Raw genomic sequence first — 17136 nt, forward strand, 5'->3', positions numbered from 1 at the left:
AGCTGAATAAATTCCTACTTTCTGGACCTTTAAAAGTGGTCCTTTCTATTGAACCATTTCTGGATGCATGGAGAATAATCAATGAGACTCACCTAGCTGGCTGTCATAGAGGACTTCCTCTGAATCCTGGTTCTGAGAAGAGAGAGAGCGAGAGAGAGAGAGAGAGACTTATTAGAAGGCTTAGTGGCACGGTTTACTTTTCAAGTGAATGTAACAAAACAAACCAGCCGCTCCAAACACTTCATTTCATGTGACAGTCCCACCGTCCCAGTATTAACACTCCCCTAATTTCACTGCATTGTGTCAAAGAAATGTAACAACTACTGGAGAAGGAATAGTTATATTTTAGCAGTCTCAGGGGAGGATTCAGCAAAACAGAATGTAAACACACTCGGCCATAGCCGCAGAAAGTCATTTGGGGGTGGGGGTGCTGCACTGCTGCCGCCGACAGGGGTGCGATGCAGAACAAAAAAAAACATTGCCCACGCTGAAGACGTCTACACGGTCCGCTAATACAGAACTAGTAAGGGCCCACTGTACTACTTTTGTGAAAAAATGTAAACTAAATGCATTTGTATTTCAGTGTTTACCAGCATTTGTAACTTGAGTTTGATAATTATCTGTACAAAACACTTAATCTGTTAACTTGCGGAACATAAAAATACTTGCTGTATACAGTATATGTTTTGCAGTTTCTTGAAATACTTTGCAAATGCAACTTATTGCTATGTGAAAACTGAAACGGTCTATTAATTATTTTTACACTTTAGTAGACGCTCTCATCCAGAACAATTGACAGTAGTGAATGCATACATTCTCATATTGGTCCCCCGTGGAAATCAACCCCACAAGCCTAAGCGTTGCAAGTGCCATGCTCTACCAACTGAGCCAGATCATCACAAACCACTTGATGTCTCAATGTACTTAATTACAGTATTGGTCATTGTTTTTCTTCATGGTGATGGAAAGGCTACAGGCACAAACCTAGATGACCAGCCTATGGACAACACAGTGCATTCATAAAGTATTCAGACCCCTTGACTTTTCCCACATTTTGTTACATTACAGCCTTATTCTACAATCGATTAAATTGTTCTACACAATCTACACACAATAGCCTATAATGGCAAAGAAAAAACAGGCTTTTAAACATTTTTGAAAATATATTCAACAAAAAAAACGGAAATATGACATTTACATACAGTACAGTAGGTATTCAGACCCTTTACTCAGTATTTTGTTGAAGCACCTTTGCCAGCGATTACAACCTTGAGTCCTCTTGGGTATGTCGCTACAGGCTTGGCACACCTGTATTTGGGGAGTTTCTCCCATTCTTCTCTGCAGATCCTCTTAAGCTCTGTCAGGTTGGATGGGAAGCGATGCTGCACAGCTATTTTCAGGTCTCTCCAGAGATGTTCGATGGGGTTCAAGTCCAGGCTCTGGCTGGGCCACTCAAGGACATTCAGAGAGTTGTCTCGAAGCCTCTACTGCGCTGTTTTGGCTGTGTGCTTAGGGTCGTTGTCCTGTTGGAAGGTGAACCTTTGCCCCAGTCTGAGTGCTCTGGAGCAGGTTTTCATCAAGGATCTCTCAGTACTTTGCTCCGTTCATCTTTCCCTCGATCCTGACTAGTCTTCCACAGCATGATGCTGCCACTACCCTTCCTCAACTTGTATAGCCTAAAGTGTGTTACTCATGTACTGTTGTTTAGCGATGCTACAGTAAATGTAGAAACCTCTCTGGGTTATTGGGAGGAATAATGGCCGATTCGCCATGTTATTAGTTGTTCCTAATTGTGTGGGTTTTTTAGTGCCTGTAGCATCCCGGGCTCCTTCGCTCCAAGCACTCGGCTCAATTAAGACAGTCAGAGAGCAGTTCCTCCATCGTGGCTGTCAAGTGCCTGTAGCTGCCTGCAACAGACCATGGAGGAATGAGGAAATCAATCACAGCATTGAAGAGATGTCTTTTCACCTCGCATCTTTCAGAAGAAGACAGGTCTCAGTCTTTGGGGAGGAAGGAAGACTGTATAGCCTACAGTTCTGGCAAATCTCAGGAACTCTGCAGCAAGAGCACAGCGGTATTAATAGATAATGAGGAGGGGAGATAGAAATATATTTTTGGGATTTCTGACTACCTCTAGACTAACAATTACTCCACTCCTGGGCTCGGCAGGCCCCTTTGGAAAGCAGCACAATTTAAACAAGTCGTAAATTCACAGTGAGGCGGATGTGGCACTTTTTTTGGCATCACCGGGGAGACAAGCGGAGGGGTGGGGACAGTGAATGGAGCCATCGGAGGAAATCCATCTATTAACCTCCCTCAGGAGATGACCACTTGGAACGACCAGCGATGGTCATTTAGCTCATAGAAAGAGATGTCCTCCCCCTGCCTGACACCTGTCACAACAGCACCTCTCTCTTAGTCATCTGTCACTAGCTTCTCCCTATTCCCTTCCTTCCAATATTCATCAAACTTGAATAGGAGTTTCTGACAAGTACTGTATCTAGCAGAGACATTTGAATAACAGGAGGCTAAGATTGAAGACGAGCGGGTGGGAGCAAGATAATTACAAATCTTCTATGATGCTTGTTCACTTGCATGTACCTTGTATTGTCAGATTTGGGTATAATCAGAGTGAAAGGCTTACTTATGCATCGGAACACAAGACCACATCCAGAGCTAATTTAATTCAGTGCCATTGGTGGATAAAAAGACATTGGCTTATTTGGGCTCAGGAGCTTAAGTCAGTCAGGCCCATGGGTTTCTCAATCCTCACACTGCCTTCCTCTGTAGTCGGTTTCTGAGGAGAGGCGCTGCCAGCCTCAGGCTGCATTATATGAGATGATTTGCCTATATATTTCTTATATATTATATCATCCCATCCCCTGCCTCTTAAAAGCCTGGAGGCATCTGTATCTGCAAAAAGTGATTAACCATTGTGAATATCCCAGTGAAAAAACACAAATCGCACGGGTCACCGGCATTTGCTTCATTTTCAGCAAATAACTAAACCGGCACAGAATCTAATAAGACATGGGGGGTATTCCAAAAAGCAGGATTATTAAATTAATCAGCTAACTTCGATAAACAGCCACATTCCTCTTGATTTTTCTAGTTGATAAAGCTACATTTGTACATTGATAGTTGTTGTCAAGTCAATTATACCTTGTCAATTTTAAGTTATTTAATTTTTAGGGCTAGGCCCCTTTTTTCTCCATTTCCTGCCTGAATGACTTGCCCAAAGTAAACTGCCTGTAGCTCAGGCCCTGAAGCCAGGATATGCATATAATTGGTACCATTGGAAAGAAATGTTTGAAGTTTGTAGAAATGTTAAAATAATGTAGTAGAATATAACACAATAGATATGGTAGGATAAAATCCAAAGAAAAACCAACTGTAATTTTTAGCTCCCTGGATGCAATTCCTATTGCTTCCACAGGGTGTCAGCAGTCTATGTTCAAGGTTTCAGGCTTGGAACTTCAAAAACGAATAAGAAATAACAGTTTTAGTAGAAGGACAGTCTTAGAAATCTGTGTTTGAGCGCGCCATGAAAAAATTACGCACCTGCTAAAATCAGTTTCCTATTGAACATACTTCTTTCCAAAATAAATATTATAGTTTGATTACATTTCAGCGTATCTGAGGAGGAAATAGAAACTTATTTTGACTTGTTGAAACAAAGTTTTGGGGTATATTTTCAGATTCCTTTCTCTGCAGGTTGAACGAGTGGATTACTCAAATCGTTGGCGCCAACTAAACAGACTTTTTGGGATATAAAGAAGGATTTTTTTTTTTTTTTTGCTACTTCCGGGTTGGAGCGAGTGGTCGCATTTCGCATTTCGCTCCGCAGGTAGTATTACATTTCATTACAGTACAACGGTTTGACTTGTCTGATCTTAGCTAGCTACATAGCCGTCTTTGTATCAAAGATAATTGTGTAGTTTAGAGTAATTATCGTAATTACCGAGGTTAGCTAGTCAGCTATTTTCGTCCTAGTCAACACTGCTAGCTAGCCAGCAGCTAGCAGCTAGCCAACGTCTACCGTCTACCGAATAGCAGCACTGTTGGAGCGAGTGGTCGCATTTCGCTCCGCAGGTAGTATTACATTTCATTACAGTACAACGGTTTGACTTGTCTGATCTTAGCTAGCTACATAGCCGTCTTTGTATCAAAGATAATTGTGTAGTTTAGAGTAATTATCGTAATTACCGAGGTTAGCTAGTCAGCTATTTTCGTCCTAGTCCTAGTCAACACTGCTAGCTAGCCAGCAGCTAGCAGCTAGCCAACGTCTACCGTCTACCGAATAGCAGCACTGTAGAAACTATTACATTAGTTTCTACATTACAACGGAACGACTTGATTAGTGTAGTGTTAGCTAGCTACATAGTTGTCGTTGCTGTCTTTGTATCCAAAGTAATTGTGTAGTTTAGAGTAATTATCGTAATTACCGAGGTTAGCTAGCCAGCTATTTTCGTCCTAACGTAGGCAACACTGCTAGCAAGCCAGCAGCTAGCCAACGTCTACCGTCTACCGAATTGCAGCACTGTAGAAACTATTACATTACAACGGAACGACTTGATTAGTGTAGTGTTAGCTAGCTACATAGTTGTCTTTGCTGTCTTTGTATCCAAGATAATTGTGTAGTTTAGAGTAATTGTCAAGGTTACCTAGCCAGTTACCGAGGCTACCTAGCCAGCTACACTTTCAAACTAAGTCAACAACGCAGCCACTGCTAGCTAGCCTACTTCACCAGTCAGCAGTACTGTATCATTTTAGTCAATAAGATTTTTTGCAACGTAAGCTTAACTTTCTGAACATTCGAGACGTGTAGTCCACTTGTCATTCCAATCTCCTTTGCATTAGCGTAGCCTCTTCTGTAGCCTGTCAACTATGTGTCTGTCTATCCCTCTTCTCTCCTCTCTGCACAGACCATACAAACGCTTCACACCGCGTGGCCGCCGCCACTCTAACCTGGTGGTCCCAGCGCGCACGACCCACGTGGAGTTCCAGGTCTCCGGCAGCCTCTGGAACTGCCGATCTGCGGCCAACAAGGCAGAGTTCATCTCAGCCTATGCTTCCCTCCAGTCCCTCGACTTCTTGGCACTGACGGAAACATGGATTACCACAGATAACACTGCTACTCCTACTGCTCTCTCCTCGTCTGCCCACGTGTTCTCGCACACCCCGAGAGCTTCTGGTCAGCGGGGTGGTGGCACTGGGATCCTCATCTCTCCCAAGTGGACATTCTCTCTTTCTCCCCTGACCCATCTGTCTATCGCCTCCTTTGAATTCCATGCTGTCACAGTTACCAGCCCTTTCAAGCTTAACATCCTTATCATTTATCGCCCCCCAGGTTCCCTTGGAGAGTTCATCAATGAGCTTGACGCCTTGATAAGTTCCTTTCCTGAGGATGGCTCACCTCTCACAGTTCTGGGTGACTTTAACCTCCCCACGTCTACCTTTGACTCATTCCTCTCTGCCTCCTTCTTTCCACTCCTCTCCTCTTTTGACCTCACCCTCTCACCTTCCCCCCCTACTCACAAGGCAGGCAATACGCTTGACCTCATCTTTACTAGATGCTGTTCTTCCACTAATCTCATTGCAACTCCCCTCCAAGTCTCCGACCACTACCTTGTATCCTTTTCCCTCTCGCTCTCATCCAACACTTCCCACACTGCCCCTACTCGGATGGTATCGCGCCGTCCCAACCTTCGCTCTCTCTCCCCCGCTACTCTCTCCTCTTCCATCCTATCATCTCTTCCCTCTGCTCAAACCTTCTCCAACCTATCTCCTGATTCTGCCTCCTCAACCCTCCTCTCCTCCCTTTCTGCATCCTTTAACTCTCTATGTCCCCTATCCTCCAGGCCGGCTCGGTCCTCCCCTCCTGCTCCGTGGCTCGACGACTCATTGCGAGCTCACAGAACAGGGCTCCGGGCAGCCGAGCGGAAATGGAGGAAAACTCGCCTCCCTGCGGACCTGGCATCCTTTCACTCCCTCCTCTCTACATTCTCCTCTTCTGTCTCTGCTGCTAAAGCCACTTTCTACCACTCTAAATTCCAAGCATCTGCCTCTAACCCTAGGAAGCTCTTTGCCACCTTCTCCTCCCTCCTGAATCCTCCTCCCCCTCCCCCCCTCCTCCTCCCTCTCTGCGGATGACTTCGTCAACCATTTTGAAAAGAAGGTCGACGACATCCGATCCTCGTTTGCTAAGTCAAACGACACCGCTGGTTCTGCTCACACTGCCCTACCCTGTGCTTTGACCTCTTTCTCCCCTCTCTCTCCAGATGAAATCTCGCGTCTTGTGACGGCCGGCCGCCCAACAACCTGCCCGCTTGACCCTATCCCCTCCTCTCTTCTCCAGGCCATTTCCGGAGACCTTCTCCCTTACCTCACCTCGCTCATCAACTCATCCTTGACCGCTGGCTACGTCCCTTCCGCCTTCAAGAGAGCGAGAGTTGCACCCCTGCTGAAAAAACCTACACTCGATCCCTCCGATGTCAACAACTACAGACCAGTATCCCTTCTTTCTTTTCTCTCCAAAACTCTTGAACGTGCCGTCCTTGGCCAGCTCTCCTGCTATCTCTCTCAGAATGACCTTCTTGATCCAAATCAGTCAGGTTTCAAGACTAGTCATTCAACTGAGACTGCTCTTCTCTGTGTCACGGAGGCGCTCCGCACTGCTAAAGCTAACTCTCTCTCCTCTGCTCTCATCCTTCTAGACCTATCGGCTGCCTTTGATACAGTGAACCATCAGATCCTCCTCTCCACCCTCTCCGAGTTGGGCATCTCCGGCGCGGCCCACGCTTGGATTGCGTCCTACCTGACAGGTCGCTCCTACCAGGTGGCGTGGCGAGAATCTGTCTCCGCACCACGTGCTCTCACCACTGGTGTCCCCCAGGGCTCTGTTCTAGGCCCTCTCCTATTCTCGCTATACACCAAGTCACTTGGCTCTGTCATATCCTCACATGGTCTCTCCTATCATTGCTATGCAGACGACACACAATTAATCTTCTCCTTTCCCCCTTCTGATAACCAGGTGGCGAATCGCATCTCTGCATGTCTGGCAGACATATCAGTGTGGATGACGGATCACCACCTCAAGCTGAACCTCGGCAAGACGGAGCTGCTCTTCCTCCCGGGGAAGGACTGCCCGTTCCATGATCTCGCCATCACGGTTGACAACTCCATTGTGTCCTCCTCCCAGAGTGCTAAGAACCTTGGCGTGATCCTGGACAACACGCTGTCGTTCTCAACTAACATCAAGGCGGTGACCCGTTCCTGTAGGTTCATGCTCTACAACATTCGCAGAGTACGACCCTGCCTCACACAGGAAGCGGCGCAGGTCCTAATCCAGGCACTTGTCATCTCCCGTCTGGACTACTGCAACTCGCTGTTGGCTGGGCTCCCTGCCTGTGCCATTAAACCCCTACAACTCATCCAGAACGCCGCAGCCCGTCTGGTGTTCAACCTTCCCAAGTTCTCTCACGTCACCCCGCTCCTCCGCTCTCTCCACTGGCTTCCAGTTGAAGCTCGCATCCGCTACAAGACCATGGTGCTTGCCTACGGAGCTGTGAGGGGAACGGCACCTCCGTACCTTCAGGCTCTGATCAGGCCCTACACCCAAACAAGGGCACTGCGTTCATCCACCTCTGGCCTGCTCGCCTCCCTACCTCTGAGGAAGTACAGCTCCCGCTCAGCCCAGTCAAAACTGTTCGCTGCTCTGGCACCCCAATGGTGGAACAAACTCCCCCACGACGCCAGGTCAGCGGAGTCAATCACCACCTTCCGGAAACACCTGAAACACCACCTCTTTAAGGAATACCTAGGATAGGATAAAGTAATCCTTCTAACCCCCCCCCCCCCTTAAAAGAGTTAGATGCACTATTGTAAAGTGGTTGTTCCACTGGATATCATAAGGTGAATGCACCAACTTGTAAGTCGCTCTGGATAAGAGCGTCTGCTAAATGACTTAAATGTAAAATGTAAATTTTATCTAAAAAAACGACACTACATGTTATAGCTGGGACCCTTTGGATGACAAATCAGAGGAAGATTTAATCTTTATATGTGAATGTATGAAACCTGGAAAAATATTTTGTATGTGGGGCGCCGTCCTCAAACAATCGCATGGCATGTTTTCGCTGTAATAGCTACTGTAAATTGGACAGTGCAGTTAGATTAACAACAATTTAAGATTTCAGACGATATAAGACACTTATATGTACGTAAATGTTTAAAATCCATAATATTTATGATTATTTATTTGAATTTTGCGCCCTCCAGTGTAACCGGAAGTTGTCCCGCTAGCGGGACACCGATCTTTATTGAAGCAATTCAAAACAGTTAGCTGGCTAACTCATTGACCCAGCTTTCTGGAACAGCCCCATGAAGGTGGTAAATATACAGTGCCTTCAGAAAGTATTGACACCTCTTGACTTTTTCCACATTTTGTTGTGTTACAAAGCGGGATAAAAATGTATTAAATGTTTAATTAATTAAACGATATACACAAAATACTCTAATGTGAAAGTTATATAATATTTGTAAAAAAATAACAATAATCATTAAAAAAAACACTAACATATCTTGATTAGATAAGTATTCAACCCCCTGAGTCAATACATGTTAGAATCTTGGTAGAGTCTTTCTGGATAAGTCTCTAAGAGCTTTGCACACCTGGATTGCACATTATTCTTTAAAAAAAGTATTCACGCTCTGTCAAGTTGGTTGTTGATCATTGTTAGACAGCCATTTTCAAGTCTTGCGATAGATTTTCAAAACGATTTAAGCTAAAACTGTAACTAGGCCACTCAGAGACATTCAATGTCGTCTTGGAAAGATACTCCAGTGTAGATTTGGCCTTGTGTTTTAGGATATTGTCCTACTGAAAGGTGAATTTGTCTCCCAGTGGCTGTTGGAGAGCAGACTGAACCAGGTTTTCCTAGGATTTTGTCTGTGCTTAGCTCTATTCCGTTTCTTAAAAAATATATGACGAGTGGTACTCAGTGATGTGGTGTGTTGGATTTGCCCCAAACATAACACTGTGTATTCAGGACATGAAGTTCATTTATTTGCAGTTTTACTTTAATGCCTTATTGCAAACAGGATGCATGTTTTGGAAAAATTATTATTATGTACAAGCTTTATTCTTTTCACTCTGTCATTTAGGTTAGTATTGTGGAGTAACTACAATGTTGTTGATCCATCCTCAGTTTTCTCCTATCACAGCCATTCAACTCTGTAAATGTTTTAAAGCCACCCTTGGCCGCATGGTGAAATCCCCGAGTGGATTCCTTCCTCTCCGGCGACGAGTTAGGAAGTATGCCTATATCTTTGTAGTAACTGGGTGTATTGATACATCATCTAAAGTGTAATTAATAACTTCACCATGCTCAAAGGGATATAAGTCTGCTTTTTTCGACCAATAGGTGCCCTTCTTTGCGAGGCATTGGAAAACCTCCCCGGTCTTTATGGTTGAATCTGCTAGACTGCTAGACTGAGAGACCTTACAGATAGTGGCATAAACACAACCAGTCAGGATGTTTTCATCTGATTGTCAAACAATCCCTGCAAAAATGCGCTCTAGTAGGCAACACGAGCACGTTCGTCTACTCACAAAATAATTCCAGCATCCAAAGCCCAACAGTGCACTGTGCATCTGTAATTTGATGAATGGAAAGAGACATCTGTTACAAAACACCTACGTGTATTGTAATGACATTCTGCGATTGTTATTAGGCCTATGAGGCATTGTGTAGCTGAGCAATGTGGAAAAACTGAAATGTTTTTTTATCCATTGTGTATTTCCATTTGCAGAAAATTTAGATGAAGCCTGGAATAAAAGAAAAAGGGCTACCTATAATTCAATTATAAAAGATTTAGCTTCTATGTGGTAAATGGTACATGTGTATATTGATTGTGAGTAGGCTCGTCTACCACATGAATCTTCTCTTTGTGCCAGACTGGGTTCAAATGCCTTCGGTTTCATTTTTCTGTATTTATTTATCTGTAGTGTATGAACAGTATGTACAGTGCATTCGGAAGGTACTCAGACTCCTTGACTTTTTCCACATTTTGTTACGTTAACAGCCTTATTCTAAAATGTATTAAATACATTTGATTCCTCATCAATCTACACACAATACCGACAATGACAATGCGAAAACAGGTTTTTAGACATTTTTGCACATTTATACAATACAAAAAACAGAAACCTTATTTGCATAAGTATTCAGACCATTTGCTATGAGATTTGAAATTGAGCTTAGGTGCATCCTGTTTCCATTGATCATCCTTGAGATGTTTCTACAACTTCATTGGACTCCACCTGTGGTAAATTCAATTGATTGGACATGGCACAAACCTGTCTGTATAAGGTCCCACAGTTGACAGTGCATGTCAGAGCAAAAACCAAGCCATGTGAATGAAGGAATTATCCGTAGAGCTCCGAGTCAGGATTGTGTCAAGGCACAGATCTGAGGAAGGGTACAATAAAATGTCTGCAGCATTTAAGGTTCCCAAGAACACAGTGGCCTCCATCATTCTTAAATGTAAGAAGATTGGAACCACCAAGACTGTTCCTAGAGATGGCCGCGCGGCCAAACTGAGCAATCGAGGGAGAAGAGCCTTTTTCAGGGAGGTGACCAAGCACCCAATGGTCACTCCGACAGAGCTCCAGAGTTCCTCTGTGGAGATGGTAGAACCTTCCAGAAGGACAACTATCTCTGCAGCACTCCACCAATCAGGTCTTTATGGTAGAGAGGCCAGACGGAATCCACTCCTCAGTAAAAGGCACGTCATCCCGCTTGGTTTGCCAAAAGGCCTCTAAACACTCAGACCATGAGAAACAAGATTCTCTGGTCTGATGAAACCAACATTGAATTCCTTGGCCTGAATGCCAAGTGTCACGTCTGGAGGAAACCTGGCACCATCCCTAAAGTGAAGCATGGTTGTGGCAGCATCATGCTGTGGGGGTGTTTTTCAGTGGCAGGGCCTGGGAGACTTGTCAGGTTTGAGGTAAAGATGAACAGAGCAAAGTACAGAGAGATCCTTGATGAAAACCTGCTCCAGAGCGCTCAGGACCTCAGACTGGGGTGAAGGTTCACCTTCCAACAGGACAACAACCCTAAGCACACAGCCAAGACAACGCAGGAGTGGCTTCAGGAGAAGTCTCTGAATGTCCTTGAGTGGCCCAGCCAGAGCCCGGACTTGAACCCGATCTAACATCTCTGGAGAGAACTGAAAATAGCTGTGCAGCAACGCTCCCCATCCAACCTGACAGAGCTTCAGAGGATCTGCAGAGAAGAATGGGAGAAACTCCCCAAATACAGGTGTGCCAAGCTTGTAGCATCATGCCCAAGAAGACTCGAGGCTGTTATCACTGCCAAAGGTGCTTCAACAAAGTACTGACTAAAGGCTCTGAATACTTATGTTAATGTTATATGGAATTCTTTATACATTTGCAAACATTTAAAAAAATATATTTTTGCTTTGTCATTATGGGGTAGATTTTTTTATTTAACCTTAATTTAACTAGGCATGTCAGTTAAGAAAAAATCTTATTTACAATGACGGCCTACATGAGGGGAAAAAATAAAAATAAAAATAGAATAAGGCTGTAACGTAACAAAACGTGGAAAAAGTCAAGGGGTCTGAATACTTTCCGAAAGCACTGTAATTGTTAGGATAACCTTATTTACTACGATTTTCATTTAATTTATTTTTCTTTATTTATTTTTTTGCATTCTTTATGCGATGCACACTGCAGAGAACACCAGAAGAAGAATTATCACAGTCAATTCTTGTAATGTTTGTTTGTGTCAAATAATCCCATAAGGGATGGATTTCCAACTGGCGATTTGACATGAAAATCCAATTTAATTCATTCATTCATTCATTGTAGCCACAAATGATGCATCCACTGTTGTCCACGGTCTCTGCCACTCATCTCCGCAAATGTAAGTGTTCTCGTCAAACCAGAAACTATTCACAGCTCTTTAGTTTTTCCAAACTTTTGTTGTGTTACTGCCTGAATTAAAAATGTATTACATTGGGATTTTGTGTCACTGATCTACACACAATTCTCCATAATGTCAATTAAATAAAACATTTGTAAAACATTTTGTATTTTGTTAAGAATCTGAAATCTATTATGTCTATAACTATTCAACCCCTTTGTTATTGCAAACCTAAATAAGTTCAGGAGGAAAAATGTGCTTAACAAATCGCATAATAAGTTGCATGGACTCATTCTGTGTGCAATAATAGTGATTAACATAATTTTTTACCCATCTCTATACCCCACATACACAATTATCTGTAAGGTCCCTCAATCGAGTAGTGAATTACAAGCACAGATTCAACCACAAAGACCAAGAGATTTTTCAATGCCTCGCAAAGAAGGGCACCTATTGGTAGATGTGTAAAAAAAAAAAAAAAAAAAGAAAAGCAGATGCTGAATATCCCTTTGAGCATGGTGAAGTTATTAATTAGGCTTTGGATGGTGTATCAATACACCAAGCCACTACAAAGATACAGGCGTCCTTCCTATTTCAGTTGCCGGAGAGGAAGGAAACGACTCAGGGATTTCACCATTAAGTAATACTGCAAAACATTTCGTCCTGAATTTGGGCCAAATGCAAGATCACTGAGTACCACTCTTCATATTTTCAAGCATGGTGGTGGATGCATAATGTTATTGGTATGCTTGTCATCGGCAAGGACTAGTGAGTTTTCGGATAAAAAGAAATGGAATACAGCTACAAGCACAGGTAAAATCCTAGAGGAAAACCTGGTTCAGTCTGCTTAACCATGATGACATTGAATATTCCTGATTGGCCTAGCTACAGTTTTGACTTAAATTGGCTTGAAAACCTGTGAAGACTTGAGAATGGCTGTCTAGCCATGATCAACAATCAACTTGGCAGAGCTTGAAGAATTTTTTAAAGAATAAATGGGCAAATCTTGCACAATCCATGTGTGCAAAGCTCATAGAGACTTACCCCAAAAGACTCACAGCTGTAATTGCCGGCAAAGGTGCTTCTACAAGGTATTTACTCAGGGGTGTGAATAGTTGTGAAAATTAGATATTTCTGTATTTCATTTTCAATTGATTTGCAAAAATGTTGAAAAACATATTTTCACTTGGCCAGGGTCCCATCCAATGTACAGAAACATATGAAAGCAACTAATCACCTTGATGCTTTCTCTGTTAAATCTTCTAGACCCTGCTGTAAATCAAGAAGACAATAGCAGATAATCAACATTAATGTAGGGATATTAGATTGAATCCAATGTGAATCACAACTGTCTTCACTGGTGCAATGAACAAGACATCAAAATATTCTGGACATTCTTCCAAACACCGTTTTCCCGCACTGGCTGTTTTTGAATCGTATGCTATAGGCCTTTCACAACAGCTGATTGTCACTTGACTGTCATTGCGAAAAATATTTCCTGGATCAGCTAATGATTGACAATATCACTAGGCCTAACTAAACAGCTGGATACCAAATGTGCAACCAACAAGTAGGTCTACTACCCTACGCATAGCCTATTGAAGATATCAAATGATATTTGTCACATGCGGCGAGTACAACAGGTGTAGTAGACCTTACAGTGAAATGCTTACTTAGAAGCCTTTAACCCACAATGCAGTTCAAGAAACAGAGTAAATAAAATATTTACTAAATAAACTTAGGTTAAAAAAATAGAATAATTTTTTTTTTTTTAAATGTACATAACAATAACGAGGCTATATACAGGGGGTACCGGTACCGAGTCAATGTGCAGGGATGAAGTGTCTATAAATAGATAATAAACCATGAGTAGCAGAATTGTAAAAACAAAGGGGGAAGGTTCAATGTAAATAGTCCAGGTGACCATTTGATTAGTTTAGTTGTTCAGCAGTCTCATTGCTTGGGGGTAGAAGCTGTTAAGAAGCCTTTTGGTACTAGACTTGGCGCTCCGGTACCGCTTGCAGTGCAGTTGCAGAGAGAACAGTCTATGACTTGGGTGACTGGAGTTTTTGACCATTTTTTGGGCCTTCCTCTGACACCGCCTAGTATATACAGTTGAAGTCAGTTTACATACACTTATATTGGAGTCATTAAAACTTGTTTTTCAACCACTCCACAAATGTCTTGTTAACAAACTATAATTTTTTCAAGTTGGTTAGGAAATCTACTTTATGCATGACACAAGTAATTTTTCCAACAATTGTTTACAGACAGATTATTTCACTTATAGTTCACTGTGTCACAATTCCAGTGGGTTAGTAGTTTACATCCACTAAGTTGACTGTGCCTTTAAACAGCTTGGAATATTCCAGAAAATTAGGTCATGGCTTTAGAAGCTTCAGGCTAATTGACATCATTTGAGTCAATTGGAGGTGTACCTGTGGATGTACTTCAAAGGCCTACCTTCAAACGCTGTGCCCCTTTGCTTGAGATCACGGGAAAATCAAAAGAAATCAACCAAGACCTCAGAAAAAAAATTGTCGACCTCCACAAGTCTGGTCCATCCTTGGGCGCAATTTCCAAATGCCTGAACGTACCACGTTCATCTGTACAAACAATAGTACACAAGTATAAAAAACATGGGACCACGCAGCCGTCATACTGCTCAGGAAGGAGACGCGTTCTGTCTCCTAGAGATGAACGTACTTTGGTGCGAAAGTGCAAATCAATCCCAGAACAACAGCAAATTACCTTGTGAAGATGCTGGAAGAAACAGGTACAAAAGTATCTATATCCACAGTAAAACGAGTCCTATATCGACATAATCTGAAAGGCCGCTCAACAAGGAAGCAGCCACTGCTCCAAAACCGTCATAAAAAAGCCAGACTACAGTTTGAACCTGCACATGGGGACAAAGATCGTACTTTTTGGAGAAATGTCCTCTGGCCTGATGAAACAAAAATAGAACTGTTTGGCCATAATCACCATCCTTATGTTTGGAGGAAAAGGGGGAATGCTTGCAAGGTGAAGAACACCATCCTAACCGTGAAGAGCGGGGGTGGCAGCATCATGTTGTGGGGGTGCTTTGCTGCAAGAGGGAATGGTGCACTTCACAAAATAGATGGCTGCATGAGGAAAGAAAATTGTGGATTTATTGAAGCAGCATCTCAAGACATCAGTCAGGAACTTAAATCTTGGTCACAAATGGGTATTCATAATGGACAATGACCCCAAGCATACTTATAACGTTGTGGAAAAATGTCTTAAGGACAACAAAGTCAAGGTATTGGAGTGGCAATCACTAAGCCCTGACCTCAATCCCATAGAACATTTGTGGGCAGAACTGAAAAAGTGTGTGCGAGCAATGAGGCCTACAAACCTGACTCAGTTGCACCAGCTCTGTCAGGAGGAATGGGCCAAAATTTACCCAACTTATTGTGGGAAGCTTATGGAAGTCTACCCGAAACGTTTGACACAATTTAAACAATTTAAAGGCAATGCTACCAAAAGCTACTTGAGTGTATGTAAACTTCTGACCCACTCGGAATGTGATGAAGAAAATAAAAGCTGAAATAAATCATTAATAATAACAATAACTATTATTCTGGCATTTCACATTCTTAAAATAAAGTGGTGATCCTAACTGACCTAAGACAGGGAATTTTTACTAGGATTAAATGTCAGGAATTGTGAAAACTTCTGTTTAAATGTATTTGGCTAAGATGTATGTAAACTTCCGACTTCAACTGTAGGTCCTAGATGTCAGGGAGCTTAGCCCCCATACGCACTACCCTCTGTAGCGCCTTCCGGTCAGATGCCGAGCAGTTGCCATACCAAGGGTTAATGCAACATGTCAGGATACTCTCAATGGTGCAGCTGTAGAACTTTTTGAGTATCTGGGGACCCATGCCAAATCTTTTCAGTCTCCCGAGGGGGAAAATGTGTTGTCGTGCCCTCTTCACAATGGTCTTGGTGTGTTTGGACCATGATAGTTTGTTGGTGATGTGGACACCAAGGAACTTGAAACTCTCGACCCGCTCCACTTCAGTCCCATCGATGTTAATGGGGGCCTGTTCGGCCCTCCTTTTCCTATAGTCGACAATCAGCCCCTTTGTCTTGCACACATTGATCAGAGAGGTTGTTGTCCTGGCACCACACTGCCAGGTCTCTGACCTCCTCCCTATAGCACTGTTGTGTTGTCAGCAAACTTAATGATTGTGTTGGAGTAGCGGGTGGCCATGCAGTCGTGGGTGAACAGGGAGAACAGGAGGGGACTAAGCACGCACCCGAGGGGCCCCAGCGTTGAGGATCAGCGTAGCAGATGTGGTGTTGCCTACCCTTGTCATCTGGGGGCAGCCCGTCAGGAAGTCCAGGATCCAGTTGCAGAGAGAGTTATTTAGTCCCAGGGTCCTTAGCTTAGTGATGAGCTTTAAGGGCACTATGGTGTTGAACGCTGAGCTGTAGCTAAAGAACAGCATTCTCACATAGGTGTTCCTTTTGTCCAGATGGGAAAGGGCAGTGTGGAGTGCGATTGAGATTGTGTCATCTGTGGATCTGTTGGGGTGATACGCGAATTGGAGTGGGTCTTGGGTTTCTGGCATGATGGTGTTGATGTGAGCCATGACCAGCCTTTCAAAGCACTTGCAGGTATTTCAGACTCGGCCAGAGAGAGGGTGAAAATGTCAGTGAAGACACTTGCCAGTTGGTCCGCGCATTCTTTGAGTACACGTCCTGGTAATCAGTCTGGCCCCGCGGCTTTGTGAATGTTGACCTGTTTAGGTCTTGCTCACATCGGCTATGGAGAGCGTGATCACACAGTCGTCCGGAACAGGTGTTGCTCTCATGCATGCTTCAGTGTTGCTTGCCTCACGCAAGTTAGGGGACTCTTTTGATAAGAAACATTCAATTTTAAAATCGCATACATCATTTTGGGATTTGTGTGCTCATGAAAAAATATTATAATATGGCATTGCCTAAAATATTAATATGAACATTTGATGAAGTGTTGCTACAGTTAATAGTGTACCATCTAAATACTTTTGTTCCACTGATGGCCCATAAGGGGTTGATGGGTTTCGTATTCAGAAAAGCTTTCAGAACATTCACACCTAGCCTACTGGTCAATCAGCTCACAGTCGTCTGGACACGTTCCTTTGTAAAGTGCAGGTCAGTCATATTTCCG

General features: G+C 43.3%; 1 protein-coding gene across 1 annotated transcript in view; it reads right to left on the reverse strand.

The window, feature by feature from the left end:
• Nucleotides 1–17136, reverse strand: part of LOC120041920 (beta-1,3-glucosyltransferase-like) — a 131062-nt gene that overhangs the window by 77676 nt on the left and 36250 nt on the right. The window contains exon 3 of the mRNA XM_038986802.1: nt 93–132. Within this exon, the coding sequence (XP_038842730.1) occupies nt 93–132 (40 nt within the window). The remainder of the gene's footprint in view (nt 1–92; nt 133–17136) is intronic.

The sequence above is a fragment of the Salvelinus namaycush genome, unplaced genomic scaffold (assembly GCF_016432855.1).
Source record: "Salvelinus namaycush isolate Seneca unplaced genomic scaffold, SaNama_1.0 Scaffold58, whole genome shotgun sequence".
Taxonomy (NCBI): domain Eukaryota; kingdom Metazoa; phylum Chordata; class Actinopteri; order Salmoniformes; family Salmonidae; genus Salvelinus; species Salvelinus namaycush.